General features: G+C 38.4%; 2 protein-coding genes across 2 annotated transcripts in view; both read left to right on the top strand.

Moving 5' to 3' along the window:
- The first annotated feature begins 484 nt into the window (after window positions 1–484).
- Window positions 485–3,026, top strand: LOC134661743 (general odorant-binding protein 2-like). Its single transcript, XM_063517924.1, has 3 exons — window positions 485–616; window positions 1,131–1,224; window positions 2,848–3,026. Exons 1-3 carry the CDS (start codon window positions 485–487, stop codon window positions 3,024–3,026), a joined length of 405 nt encoding a protein of 134 aa, XP_063373994.1.
- A 7,981-nt stretch (window positions 3,027–11,007) lies between these two features.
- The window catches only part of LOC134661742 (otoferlin-like), a 49,563-nt gene continuing 45,827 nt past the window's right edge, over window positions 11,008–14,743 (top strand). Inside the window, exons 1-5 of the mRNA XM_063517923.1 lie at window positions 11,008–11,118; window positions 12,430–12,570; window positions 13,060–13,201; window positions 13,776–13,920; window positions 14,339–14,495. Of these exons, the coding sequence (XP_063373993.1) occupies window positions 11,008–11,118; window positions 12,430–12,570; window positions 13,060–13,201; window positions 13,776–13,920; window positions 14,339–14,495 (696 nt within the window). The remainder of the gene's footprint in view (window positions 11,119–12,429; window positions 12,571–13,059; window positions 13,202–13,775; window positions 13,921–14,338; window positions 14,496–14,743) is intronic.

The raw sequence follows: 14,743 nt of genomic DNA, 5'->3' as shown, positions 1-14,743 counted from the left end.
GTAATTTGCCGGGCCGGTCGAAGGCCTGGCAGAACGAAACTGGTAGCTGCTGCTGATTGCAAATTTATAACACCACATACATATTTAATTCCTTCGAAGACAATAGGTCATAGCGATTGAATTTTTTCTTGTAATACACTTTTTTATCTGATGTTAACCTTCGCTGTAGAAAGATTTATATTATATTGTTTTATTTAAATGAAGACTAAACACGGAAACCGAACATCATATTAAGGACATTATACAAGTACGCCTGCTGCCTGTCTGTCGCACGAAAGTGACATCTATGCTCAGCCATTTAGAGTCTATTACAGATCTTTTCAGTATTTCGGTAATATAAATAAAAATACTACACCAAAAAAACAAGTGTAACAAATCAAGATAGCTCATAAATGAATCAGTTAGATATTCATAGTGATTAAGAAAAAACAAATCTGTTTGCAATAAAATGCCGTGATGGCGACGAATGGTCACTGTCTTCGAAATGGCGTTGTGCTTGATAGTTTTGGCTCTAGTCCTGGCTGCTGGGGAGTTGAAGGCGACCTCAGAGAAGTCCATAGCCCTGAGCTATGTCGCCGCGCGTTACGGGATGACTTTGGAGAGCTGTCGGGACGAGGTAAGAACAGTTTTGTATTTTTGGGATATTAGTGAAATGATAGGTTATTGATCAATAAGGTTTTCCGACATCTGTGCGGTTTCAGAGAATTTTTATCTCACAAACGCTCCCTCTGTCGAGGTTTTCTCGATAGACTACAGCATGCAGTTCTTCTAAAAAGAGTGTACTAGGACGGCAAAACGCTTGTGTCACCTGTAGCCTAACAGTATAAAAACCGGCCAAGTGCGAGTCGGACTCGCGCACGGAGGGTTCCGCACCATCAACAAAAAATAGAGCAAAAAAATCGTGTTTGTTGTATGGGAGCCCCCCTTAAATATTTCCATTATTTTATTTTTATTATTTGATGTTATAGCGACAACAGAGATACATCATTTGTGAAAATGTCAACTGTCTAGCTATCGCGGTTCATAAGGTACAGCCTGGTGACAGACGGACGGACGGACAGCGAAGTTTTTTACCCTTTGGGTACGGAACCCAAAAAAGAGAAGGTTATTTTTGTCTTTCTCTCCCACAGGCTCATGTAACCACCGACATCTTGCCAGAATGGGCACAAGTCTGGGACCATGACTTCGATGCTAATCGCAGAGAGATCGGCTGCGCCATCGTCTGTATGTCCAATAAGTTGGCCATTCTGCAAAATGATAATCACTTGCAACCTGGCAGTTTGACAGATTATATCAGGAGTTTTAATAATGGTAAGATTTTTACACAGTTGACATATTTTTGCTCAACAGGTTCAACATTTTCTATTTGAGAATATGTCGAATACTGAAATACCGTTGACTGTCGTAGCCACTAACAAAAGCGCAAAATCAAATAACAAAAATCGTTAGATTTATTTTACTAAAGCAGGTGGAAATAAATATTAGCTTATAGGTACACATAATAAAATACTGAAATAACTACTTGGCATTATAATAACTTTTAACTTTGAACACACAAAAACGAGTTAAAAAAACAGGCACATCATTGTACTGTCTTCATTATCACTTCCTCTTATAAATGCATTACCAAAATCACTATAGGTACATACCTATTATAGTCAGATCATAACGTGATGATATTTGGACCAACGAAACGCCACTTGCACCATCCCACTAACCCGGGGTTAACCCGTTAAACCCAGTGTCAAACCATGGTAACTCCAGTTTTAGGTTAAAATCGGGCTAGTGGAATAGTGCGAGTGGCGCTAGGAAGTGTAAAAAAGTGCGAGTCGGACTCGCGCACGGAGGGTTCCGCACCATTAATAAAAAATAGAGCAAAAGAATCGTGTTTGTTGTACGGGAGCCCCCTTAAATATTTATATTATTTGATATTTAGTATTTGTTGTTATAGCGGCAACAGAGACACATCATTTGTGAAAATTTCAACTGTCTAGCTATCGCGGTTCATGAGATACAGCCTGGTGACAGACGGACGGACGGACAGCAAAGTCTTAGTAATAGGGTCCCGTTTTTTACCCTTTGGGCACGGAACCCTAAAAATGCTTGTGTGATGTGCACTTGTGCAGTGCCATGCACGCTAATAAAGTCGAATAAGGGCGCGGACGGGTCATCACCGTCACCGTGCTAAAAGAGTCGAAAAAAACGATGTACCTACAGTGCCATATTAATATAAAGTGACTTTAAATAGTCAAACACGAAATTATACCCTGTACATTAATTTAATAAAAAAAAATCATTTATTTACAAAACAAGATATATACAGTGTATTACTAAAAGAAATTAAAAACTAGCTTAAATCTAAAATAGGCCCTTGAGGCATTGTACCAAGGATGCTGGCGACATTTCCTCGCTGTATCGCAATGCTGATACGTTGTGCGAGGTAGCCGCCAGATCTTCGGTCACCAGTTACGTCAACCAGACGCTATATATACATATTATAAAGACAATATATTTATAGTATATTAAATAAAGAACTACGTTAAACATGTCTCTAAATTTATTGTTATATTCAAAGTGATATACGAACGAGGACCGCCGTGGTTGTACGTCACTTAGGGCGTCACGTGTTTTTGGCGTCACTTGCACCATCTCACTAACCCGGGGTTGAGCAGTTAAACGGTTAACCCAGTATCAAATTGTTTTGGTAACCATGGTAACTCCAGGTTTAACGGGTTAACCCCGGGTTAGTGGAATGGTGCAAGTGGCGCTTACCCACCGGAAGTTGTATAAGGGTCAAGTATAATTTTTGGTCCTATTTTTTAATTTGAAAATTCCATTCCCTTTCAGGTGACGCTATTGCAACCACAGTAACAGATTTATTAGGAAACTGCGAGAAACAAAACCTGCAGGTTACCGACGACTGCAGCCGAACTATTAACACGTTTGTTTGCTTCAAGGCCGAGGCGATGAAGGCCGGCATCGCTCCGTACGTCGCCTTAATTAAAGATGTGATGAACGAGATTTGAGACCTAACGGTGAAACTTTAAATTAAAAACAATACTGCAAAAAATAATACATTTCATTCGATAGCGTGACGTGACGTTTGCGTTAAGTGTCATTTTGTATGGGATTTTGAATTTATAAAACGTCCCGCTTGGCGCGCTGTTCAACATTCCATACCAAAATAGACATAACGCAGCAAATGCTCGTCACGCTATTGAATTAAATTTAGACTAGGGGTTCTGACAACATTGACGTATTTTTGGCCATACTTATCTGATTTTTTCAATTTCAAATTAATTAAAAATGTAAGTAACTACTTAAATTATAATTTCGTTGAAATGCTACAAAATAGATGATAACTGGGGTTTAATTACATACTCGTAGATAATACGCGTCGAAGTCTAAAATTCATTGTTTCCTTATTATCCGAAGTAGGTATCTGTTTAAATAATACCTACATGACTACAATATTGATTTTATTGTTGGGAAAAGTTTGTAGTGTAACTTCTTGTCAGTTCTTTGGCCAGTATCGTTTTTAATTTCTATATACCAACGGGGCAAATTTTTAGTGGTCGATATAACGAATGCTTCAGAGGATCTACTCTTGTTTGTAATAAAATGGAACAGTGCGTAACCCACATCAATTACTGAAAATGTGCCCGTGACCAACGTATCGAACAACGCTAACGAACCGTGATCCTCGTATAATAGATTTAAAAAAGTTCATTTCATTAAGCACTTTATCATTACCATGTCATTAAGATTATATTTTAGAATTGCATTAATAAAACGCTCGAGTGTACAAAAATGTCTTTTAATGATACAATAGTACAGTCACGGACTGTAATCGTTGATTTAGGGTTCAAGATAATTTGAACCCTAAATAAAGTAGACCCTAAAATGGCTCAGTAGTTAGTCCGTGACTGACACCCGCCTTGTGTTTTCTCTTCTTTATAACATTTGGCTCTAAGTCTACTTGTGGCGAGCTGACTGTGAGTGGTGACAACGCAGACCCATATAGTGGCCCTTTAAATATGTGGCCCTCACCTCTGTGCTTGCCTTGACTAGCCGGGTAGAGTGAAGGCGCGAGAATGGAACCCAGGTTGGAATTAGACTCCGCTCTCGAAACGAAAGCCTCACAGACGCTCAGAAGTATTGCCCTAGTGTTACACTACGATTGCCTATCATTTAGCAATAATATCTGGGTGACCGAGCTTCGCTCGGAAAACATATAAAAACTCGAAAATGCGCGTTTCCCCAGAGATAAGACCTAGCTAGACCGATTTTTTGCCCCCGAAAACCCCCATATAGCAAATTTTATCGAAATCGTTAGAGCCGTTTCCGAGATCTACGAAATATAGGTATATATAAATAAATAAATAAATAATATCTGGGTGACCGAGCTTCGCTCGGAAAACATAAAAAAACTCGAAAATGCGCGTTTTCCCAGAGATAAGACCTAGCTAGATCGATTTTTCGCCCCCAAAAACCCCCATATAGCAAATTTCATCGAAATCGTTAGAGCCGTTTCCGAGATCCCCAAAATATATACAGGGTGCCCAGTAATTAGTGGATAACCTTCTAACCATCGATAGAGCACCTTAGGCTGGTCCAGAAAATGCACTTATAGGTCTAGTAAAAGTTTCGTGGTTTTCGAGATAATCGAACTTTTCTGTCTTTTTTAATGGCTAGCTCCATACTTCACTTTAATCACAATCTAGGCCATATCTTTGTCTGTAAAGATGTAATTAGCGTGTGTGATACCATTTTAGAATCAGTATTAGATAAACTATTTTTAAGAAAGTTGGCCATTCTGTTTTTTGGAAAATTTATTGGAATTTTTTGTGTGGCCAGTCAATTTTTTCTTAAAAAATTTCAATAAGTTTGATCGTTTGTGGTGAAAAAAAATGTATGTAGAACATATATATATATGTATATACATATATATATATATGTATATATATATATATGTCGGAGCGAGACACCAGAAGGACGTATTGCAGTGTTACAGTTCATAGCTTTAAACGCCTGTATAAAATCGATTAGCAATGTTTGGCTACATATTATTTGCTTGTAACGGAATCCTAAAGTTGCGCAGAGAGTATAATCCGCCATCTATTGGTGTATTGTTGAACGAAAATGACAGGTAGAAGGCTTTGGAACGTCAAGAGGCGTATCTTGAGTGAACGTAGGCACGAGCAGGCATTTTTGTCGTTATGTTGGTAGACTGGTCAGGCAGGTTTACCAACTTGAATTGGAGGCGGGAGCGGTTGGCTCCGCCGCTGGGACTGGCTTCCTTCTTCTTGATCGGACCGCGCTAGAGATCGGACGTTAGCCAAGCTCGTGCCTAATTCGCTACGTTCCTGAAGGCTTACACCTGAAGGATTATTCTGAAAGCTTATAGATTCTCACGTTGTTTAACCGTTTAGCTAAGTGTTTTATTCCAAGTGTTATTTTGATTTTTTATGTGCCATTAGAAGCTTACTTTTGTAAAATAAAGAACCTATGTGTTGTTTTGAAAAGATGTGTCCCGCCGAGTTTGTTGCCGGGTTAAATTTTCTCGGGTCAGAGGTGTAGGGTTGGAACCGGTTTAGTTTGACTTAAATAAAGATTTGAACGATTTCATGTGATCTTTTTATTTTTATTGAAGTCCGATTCCATCGTAAGATGTTTAGTTATTTTTATTATTTAGTACTGAAATAATAGTAGGCACTAGTATGGTTAATGAGTCCGAATGTTTATTTCATGCGTAGGTAGCATACCTACTATTTTGGCTGTGAAGTAATACATCTAGGTACTACCCCCACGCGCCCACCGCCATTAGGACCATCCTTCGCCGACATCAGCAAGTGGGATCGATGCGGAGTTTCATGTATTGCTTACACAGCCACCTGGGAGCGTGGTGTATTTCTGGTGACCTACATTCCATAATCTGAACACGTGGTAAGGTAAGCTCACGTGTCTAACCTTGATTGAATGGCGAGTGTAATTCATTGTTATTTGGTGAGAATTATTGTGAAATTGTGAATTATGATTGAGGCAGTCGAGCATAGCGGTAGTTACGTGACGTCATGTCTGGGATCGTTATGTTTCTTTGTAATTAATTTTTGTAATCCATTTAAATCGAAGCGATCTTGAGTTATTTTGATTTGAAATCCATACTGTTAATTAAAACCAAGTATTAGCTATCACGACGTGATATTATTCATCGCTCACTTGTGAATCTACCCTCAATAATTGATTTTTCATGAAAATACAATTAATTTTTAAAATCCATTTAAATTTAAGTGATCTTAACTTATTTTGATGTGAAATCCATATTGTTAATTAAAATCAAATATTGGTTGTCGCGACGTGATATTATTTCATCGCTCACTTGTGAATCTACCCTCAATAATTGATTTGAAAATACAATTAATTTTTAAAATCCATTTAAATCTAAGTGATCTTAAGTTATTTTGGTATGAAATCCATATTGTTAATTAAAATCAAATATTGGCTGTCGCGACGTGATATTATTTCATCGCTCACTTGTGCATCTACCCTCAAAAAATATTTTTTTTTTTTCATTAAAATACAATGCACCGTTAGAAATTGATCCTGCTGATTTGCCAATGCATAGGATTATGTAATCTTTACCCTGTAACATTTAGTAATTAATAAAATTGCGACAAATTATTGCTCGTAATGCCGTGATAGATCACAAATCGTGTATACTATGGAAACATAAGCTACGCATATGAAAATTAATGTTACAGTGTCCTGCAGCCGGAGCCGAGCGAGCTTGCGGACGCCATTGCGCCCGTGACACAGAGGCGGCTGTGCAGTATCTTCTGTGCTGGAGATTTGGAAATAAAAGGACAGGTTTCGTTCTAATTGTTTATTAGTGAATTTTATTTTGAGTGTAATGGCGAAGCATAACAGTCGAACGTAACTAATAAGCTGTCACTTTTCGTATTGGCCCATTTACCGTGTTACTTATTTTTGGAACACGTGTTTGTTTGTTCATGGAATTAAATAAAACGCACTCATTGAAGTTTAAATTTTATTCTGAGATTTTTGAAGTCCCGTGTACATTGGAAACATGTTTTTGTGTCTGCTACCTTGCATTTCATAAACCTTTTGAGTTTAGCCTGCATACATGATAAACCTGATACCGTGCAAATGATGATTTCAGTAACAGCCAGCTATGTTGAACCACATCGTGTCTCTCGCAATCTGCCGCAGCAACGGCAACGGCAAGCGGAAAGGATCAGCCTCCGTGCTTGGGTTGGACCTCACCACCACCACCTTTGACTTGGTCGCGTGCATCATACTTTGTTAAGCTGGTGAGCAGTTCCCATTTTGTTGGGATTATTTTGAGATGTTTTACTTCTGCATAGAAGTCTTGAGCGAGTTTCTGTTGTTAAAGCTAAAGAAGAAAGCTATCTTTAGTGATTTTGATCAGTAATGTTCAGTTTCAGTTGATCAGTTGACGCTGATAGTACCAATGGTTCTGAGTAACATGATTTAAAGACCTGTTTTTATTTTCTTTTTTTTGGAATTCACTGTTAACATTGTTTTGCTTTCGACGGACTGAAAGCTTGTACTTTCGTATGGGCTGAAATCACGCCCGATGGACTGGACAATACTGTCATGCTTTCGATGGACTGAAGGCACGCCCGATGGACTGGGCAATACTGTTTTGCTTTCGATGGACTGAAAGTATGCCCGATGGACTGGGTATTGTTTAGTGACCGCATCAGAAGTGCCGGAGCATGTAAGAGGTGCACGTGGTCTGCTTTTTATGTGCAGAATGCTCTTTGCGAGGAGTAGCACTTACGCAGCTGAGATGGTTACTTCTGACGAGGGTCTGGTATCTGCCGAAGGACTGGCAATGCACCGAAGGACTGGTGTTGTTTTGTTAAAAATGATTTCCCGTTTATGTACTGTGTTCATATGAGTAAAATTGGAACTATCAATTCAGAATGTTATTTATTTTAAGATGTCTTACAAAAATTTAGAATGACCAATTTTTTTTTAAAGCCAGATAATTTCCCCGTAAATTGATATTGACGAGTTTGACGACAATAGTAGTGATACTAGTGATACTGTCGAGCAATGAATTAGAGCTGTTGTGATTTGTGTTTTTGATGTTTGGGATTGTTCTGTTTTCACATAAATTTGAGAGTATCCGCCAGATGGAGGCGATGATTATTGGAGTGTATCCGTTAGATAGCGGCGATGATTACTGACGAGTATTTTTATTTAGTCGTTGCTCGATGGACTATTTTTGACTAGAGAATTGAGGATTGTTAAAGTAATTTAGAACAATTATTTTTTCTGGTTTAATTGAAAACAAAGTTTGATTTTAATAGTAATTTGAGTGAGACCCAAATTGTTGGTCAGGAATGACCGAGCGATTAGATACTGTACTGTATGTTTTGTTTCAGTATCAAATGCATACACCCACACACGAGGACGTGTGTAACGCAGGACGGCCGTGTCGGAGCGAGACACCAGAAGGACGTATTGCAGTGTTACAGTTCATAGCTTTAAACGCCTGTATAAAATCGATTAGCAATGTTTGGCTACATATTATTTGCTTGTAACGGAATCCTAAAGTTGCGCAGAGAGTATAATCCGCCATCTATTGGTGTATTGTTGAACGAAAATGACAGGTAGAAGGCTTTGGAACGTCAAGAGGCGTATCTTGAGTGAACGTAGGCACGAGCAGGCATTTTTGTCGTTATGTTGGTAGACTGGTCAGGCAGGTTTACCAACTTGAATTGGAGGCGGGAGCGGTTGGCTCCGCCGCTGGGACTGGCTTCCTTCTTCTTGATCGGACCGCGCTAGAGATCGGACGTTAGCCAAGCTCGTGCCTAATTCGCTACGTTCCTGAAGGCTTACACCTGAAGGATTATTCTGAAAGCTTATAGATTCTCACGTTGTTTAACCGTTTAGCTAAGTGTTTTATTCCAAGTGTTATTTTGATTTTTTATGTGCCATTAGAAGCTTACTTTTGTAAAATAAAGAACCTATGTGTTGTTTTGAAAAGATGTGTCCCGCCGAGTTTGTTGCCGGGTTAAATTTTCTCGGGTCAGAGGTGTAGGGTTGGAACCGGTTTAGTTTGACTTAAATAAAGATTTGAACGATTTCATGTGATCTTTTTATTTTTATTGAAGTCCGATTCCATCGTAAGATGTTTAGTTATTTTTATTATTTAGTACTGAAATAATAGTAGGCACTAGTATGGTTAATGAGTCCGAATGTTTATTTCATGCGTAGGTAGCATACCTACTATTTTGGCTGTGAAGTAATACATCTAGGTACTACCCCCACGCGCCCACCGCCATTAGGACCATCCTTCGCCGACATATATATATATTTATATATATAAACAAGAATTGCTCGTTTGAAGGTATTAGATAGATAGATATAAATAAACGAGAATTGCTCGTTTAAAGGTATTAGATACCATTATGAGTAGCTTATGGAACTACCTACATAGTTTTAGAGTTTAAAAATCCTAGCCTTCCGTATTTCAATGTGAAAATCTGTGAAAACCACAGCTAATCCGCAGATTAACTACAATATGAATGGGCCTCACGCTGCGCTCGCTTGGCGCTCGCTCATTAGAAAACAAAGGAAGGGTTGGTCTGTGTTCGAAAACTATTTCTTCAAGACATACCTCCATTTTAGCAGTCGGGTAATCGAAATCCGACTTTTGTAAGTAGGTGTTCATGTTGATGTTTATTTTCTTTGAACAAAACACAAGTTAAAAATATAGGTACTAAGTGTTTTGACATGGTTTTGACCATATTTTGACACATGTTTGACTAGTTAGACCATAGATTTAAAATTTATATAAAACCTAACTGCAAATGCTGCAAATACAGTTTGACCCATATTTGACCTTATACCAGTATACTCTGACAATAGTAAACATAGTGTTCTCTTATTCTATTCTATGTTTTCTATAGTGTTTTTTCTACTCCAGCACTTAAATGTGTCAATTAAATGACTGACAGTGATATCTAAAGCAATGTCATTTGAATGCTTTGTCTATAGGCTCATAAGATGACTGCTAGCAGTCATCTTATGAGTATAATACAACTGCTTTATTTTTTTTAAAGATACAAGTTCCGATCATCTTGATTGAAAGAGGTATGTTTTCATTTACAATAATAACTCTTTTTTTTTTAAATAATAACTCAATTTCTTTTAAATAATAACTCTTTTTTTTTAATAATAACTCTTTTTTTTTAATAATAACTCTTTTTTTTTTTAATAATAACTCTTTTTTTTTAATAATAATTTTTTTTTTTTTTTTTTGCTGCAGCTGTCATAGAAAAAGTAATGTATGCAACAGCTCATAATTGGTTCTTAAAATTCTCGGGTCTTTTTTTACAAAACTCGACTACGTCTCGTTTTGTAACTTCGACCCTTGAATTTTAAGAACCCTTATTATATCACTGTTGCATAAACTACTATTTTTTCCTATATGCTCTTTGGTCATTCTTTCTTGGGTCATTCTTTGGTAGAAGAGTCATAGTGACATAAAAGTGGTGGTTTTAGTGGTTTTCATACAGTATAACTTATATAATATATACTGGTAGTTGTTTATATGTAATTATTTATAAAGCGTACCTAATTATTTTCTAAGTGGTTATTATATCAGTGAAATTTTCATTAGTGTACTAGTAGGTAAATATCTACAATAATTATGTATGATAGTTGGCATATAAAAAGACAAACTATGAACAACTAAAATTATGATTGTTTCTCATGTTGACAAAATACAGTAAATATAGATAACCAAACATATCTCAACACTAGCCTCCGTATTCAAAATAAGTATACCTACATACATTCAATATCGTATGAGTACTATCGCCAGGACATTGTCACAGAATAAGTAATAGTATTATCATACATTGTTATAGGTATGAGCGTTATAAACTGAATACGATTTCAGATTAATAGGTACCTAGGGCAAGTAAAGCTTGCTGAAGACTAACAACAATGACAACTAGAGGCAGATGGTTGGACAACTATTGGCACAAGAATAGATCCACGGTGAAGATGAAATCAGGACGTGATCCTCACGTTAACGACATATCACGTAACTTTCAAGTAAGTTCGTATTGACCCACCAGATACACAGCCGTCCTCAAAACGACGCGCGATCGACCTGGTGGAGCGCGACCCGACACAGCCTCCGCAGCTAGACAGCGGACGAGGCCACTCACACCCCCCCCCCCCTCAAAAGGGAGTGTCGAAGGAAACCCACAAAGTTCGTATTGTTAGTAAATGTTAAAAACCAAGATTCATTCATTCGACTCGGGGCTATCCAGATACTTGGTTCACTTTTGGTTGTCCCCCTTGCTGTGGAGACGTCTGGGTGTCGGTGCGCGGGCGCATAGTATCACTACATAATGTCTGTATGTATGCTTAGATCTTTAAAACTACGCAACGGATTTTGATGCGGTTTTCAAGAGGAAGGTTTATGTATAAGTCGTTAACCCGTGCGAAGCCGGGGTGGGTCGCTAGTATTTCTTAAAGGCCAGAGGGGCTACCGCAAAAACCAAATTTCGCAAATTGCGGGCATTTTTCTCTGTCACTCTAATTACGCCTTATTGAGCGCTCTGAGCGCACTGTGTGCGTGATGGACGTGCACTTGCGTGTGCGCTAGAATGTTGGAGCCGTGCAGTGTGCACGTACACGCATACGTCACGCAATCGGTGTCCCGTCTCCCATCGTCATCATCATTGACCACAGCACCTTTGCAATAGTTGCAGCGACTAAAGAGGTATTTTGAGAAAGTATAGTCTACAGCCTACAGCCTACATCGACCGCAATGACTGTATAGATCATTGGCCGATCGGCTTTTCTTGCCGGATCGATCACAGATCACAGATATGTGTCTTGTCTCTTGTCTCCCGTCTCTCGTAAGGATTTAAAAATATCCGTATATCCGGCTGTTCTAGTCCGATTCTCGTCAAATTTTGTGAGTCATCATCTTCCTCGCGTTGTCCCGGCATTTTGCCACGGCTCATGGGAGCCTGGGGTCCGCTTGACAACTAATCCCAGTAATTGGCTCGTCAAATTTTGTGAGTAAATTAGATAATTTTAAAGGTATTTTTTTCGGTAGGCTTTTAAAGATATTTCATAATGGTGGAGCCACGAGCCTCGCAAGGGCTGCAGTTCACAGAGCCACTAGTAATAAATAAATATTATTGGTTGTATAAATTTTTATTTTGTCCCATAACAAAATAGGATTTGTTGTAAGAATAAATTTAAAAGTGGAAAAATTACTGTCTTGGGTGAGACTTGAACTCAGAGATCCAGAGGCCGTGAGTTCAAGTCTCAGCCACGACAGTAATTTTTCCACTTTTAAATTTATTCTAAGCTATTCTGTAATACATTTGTATCACAATATTTCAGGTAAGCGTGAGTGTCCTCGAAGGCAAGAAACTAATATTCGCTTACCCGCACCAGCCCTCTTCTTACGTGGTTATCGCTTTAGACGAAGTGAAATATCGGACTGGAGTAAAAGAAAATACGAGAGTGCCGTATTATAGAGAGGTAATGTATACACCCTCCTATGAGGGGCATAGTGCCAGGAAATTAGAAGGAAACAAAAGGTATGGCGCGCTGCATGAAACTTGTGACAAAAGATATGGCCGGTTCGCGGATTTGTAATTTTTATCTCAATTACTTATAAAATCTGAAAATATAGTTCTGTGTAAAATGTTGCTCGTCAGATCCGTCTGTAGGCTCAATCACTAGCTGTTTTATACTAAAATAATAGTACTATGGACGTATGGGTTAGTGGTATGCACTGTATGCAGGGTGACAATATACCTACAATTGAAAATAAAAGAAAATTGTTTATTTTCTATCGAGCGAACTTTAACATTTTACGGGTTTAGCTGGAATCTACCCTTGCAAATATCTAATTTGCATTGATTTTTTCGTGGCATTCGCCCTTGATTAAAACGTGAAAAATTTATTATAAAAACCACAAGTTTTCTTTAACCATGCACATCTTAAAATATTGAATTTTGTCTACAGAACTTCGTTTTCGAGCTGTTCACGAATGCCGCCGAAATGAAACGCAAATGTCTATGGTTCACCGTAATTGAGCCATTTGGTGGCATCCCTCGCATGTTGGGGGAAGCTGGAGTGGACCTGTGGCATCTGTGGAGGCATCCACGTAAGATCAGACATTGTATTATACTTGGTCAAACAGATCTTGTCAGTAGAAAAAGGCGGAAAATTTGAAAAATGTAGGCGCGACGGGATATCGTCCCATAGAAAATTTGAATTTCGCGCCTTTTTTTACTGACAAGATTTGCTTGACCATCTATACCTATCTTGTGTTCTAGCTAGATATATGTGCTGCTCTCTCTCTATACGCCAGCGCGAATGTCTTTTTCCGATATATATTCGTGTGGAAAGCAAAATCTCGCATTTTAGAAACGTTTAAAACCAGAAATATGGAAAAAAAAACATAGCAGAGCTTTTCATGGAAACTTTGAGATTAGATTTGTAGGTAATGTTTTTACTTCAGTCCTCCAATAATAATAGTAGGATTAGGTTTTTATATTTATTTTAATTTATAATGTCACTTACTTACGTACAGTATATGTACACCAAACATGACACAGGAATTATTATAATTTACCAAGAAACATGGCTCATGGTTGGTAAACCGGCCATCACCCGCATGTTCCCGTTAAGGCAAAAAAAAGGGTTGGTAAACCCGCCTTCCATTTTTCACCTTACAGACCACACGATTACTCACAAGTGGGTACAGCTGACCCTGCCTACCGATGCAAAGAAGGACCCAGTCGGCTACCTGAAAGTGGACATCTCCATTTCGGTCCGCGCTGAAGTGTTAAATGCGATGTGCTTCCAAGAGAGAATAGAGGAGTGAGTTTGCTATCATTTTCTTGACACAGGTTTTGTGAAAAAACGAAATTTATTAGAAAATGGAAATTTCCATACCAGAAAAATATTTCGATTTTCGAAGTTAGCGTTAGGCCCTCAACTAAGTACCAATGCATCGTTAATAGGTACAGTTAATTAACTATTCCTATATTATTTCTCTTATATGACCATCGGTCGGATCTCGGTATGTCTTTGCTATGGTACCAGAGTTCAGTTATTATATCCAATGATTTGAAGGACCTTAAAGTAACTGTTATGTGTATCAGTCACAAATGTATTCCGTAATATGTTTTCTACGATGTAAGTCCCAAGATTTTCCCACAAGCATTGGAAGTTAATTACTCCATGATTTATTGATAATTAAGAGTAATAATCAAAACTGAATACCGGCTTATTTCAGCAACATGTTACTACTTTGCGGTTCCGAACAGCAACCAGCCTGCTACCAAGTGACGATCTACCGCGCATACAACGTTCCCTGTAGCTCTCACATACGCCCGGACATTTTAGGAAACCCGCCGAGCACGTGCGTGAGACTAGCCTTCTGTGACCTGCTGGTATGTAAGAGTGAATAGTAGACAGTCTGCTACCAAGTGACGATCTAACGCGCATAAACGTGCCCTGTAGCTCTAACACATGCCCGGACATTTGCTCCACTTTGGCCAGGAAATGTTATTCATTCTGTTACCATGACAGTGGTAAATTACTGTTGTTTTCATCTAACATATCATTAGGAAACATGGAAACTTTATTGATTATAAATGCCTTTTAACAACTAATAAGCCACTAAACTTAAGCTTCCTAT

This window comes from Cydia amplana, chromosome Z (assembly GCF_948474715.1).
Source record: "Cydia amplana chromosome Z, ilCydAmpl1.1, whole genome shotgun sequence".
Lineage (NCBI taxonomy): Eukaryota > Metazoa > Arthropoda > Insecta > Lepidoptera > Tortricidae > Cydia > Cydia amplana.
The sequence above is the reverse complement of the archived record's forward strand: the minus strand, read 5'-3'. Positions and strand labels throughout refer to the sequence as shown.

Coding starts and splice junctions, on each gene's coding strand:
- LOC134661743 (XM_063517924.1), top strand. CDS start 485: ATGGCGTTGTGCTTGATAGTTTTGGCTCTAGTCCTGGCTGCTGGGGAG. Junction 617..1,130: donor TGGAGAGCTGTCGGGACGAG/GTAAGAACAGTT, acceptor TCTCTCCCACAG/GCTCATGTAACCACCGACAT. Junction 1,225..2,847: donor GATCGGCTGCGCCATCGTCT/GTATGTCCAATA, acceptor ATTCCCTTTCAG/GTGACGCTATTGCAACCACA.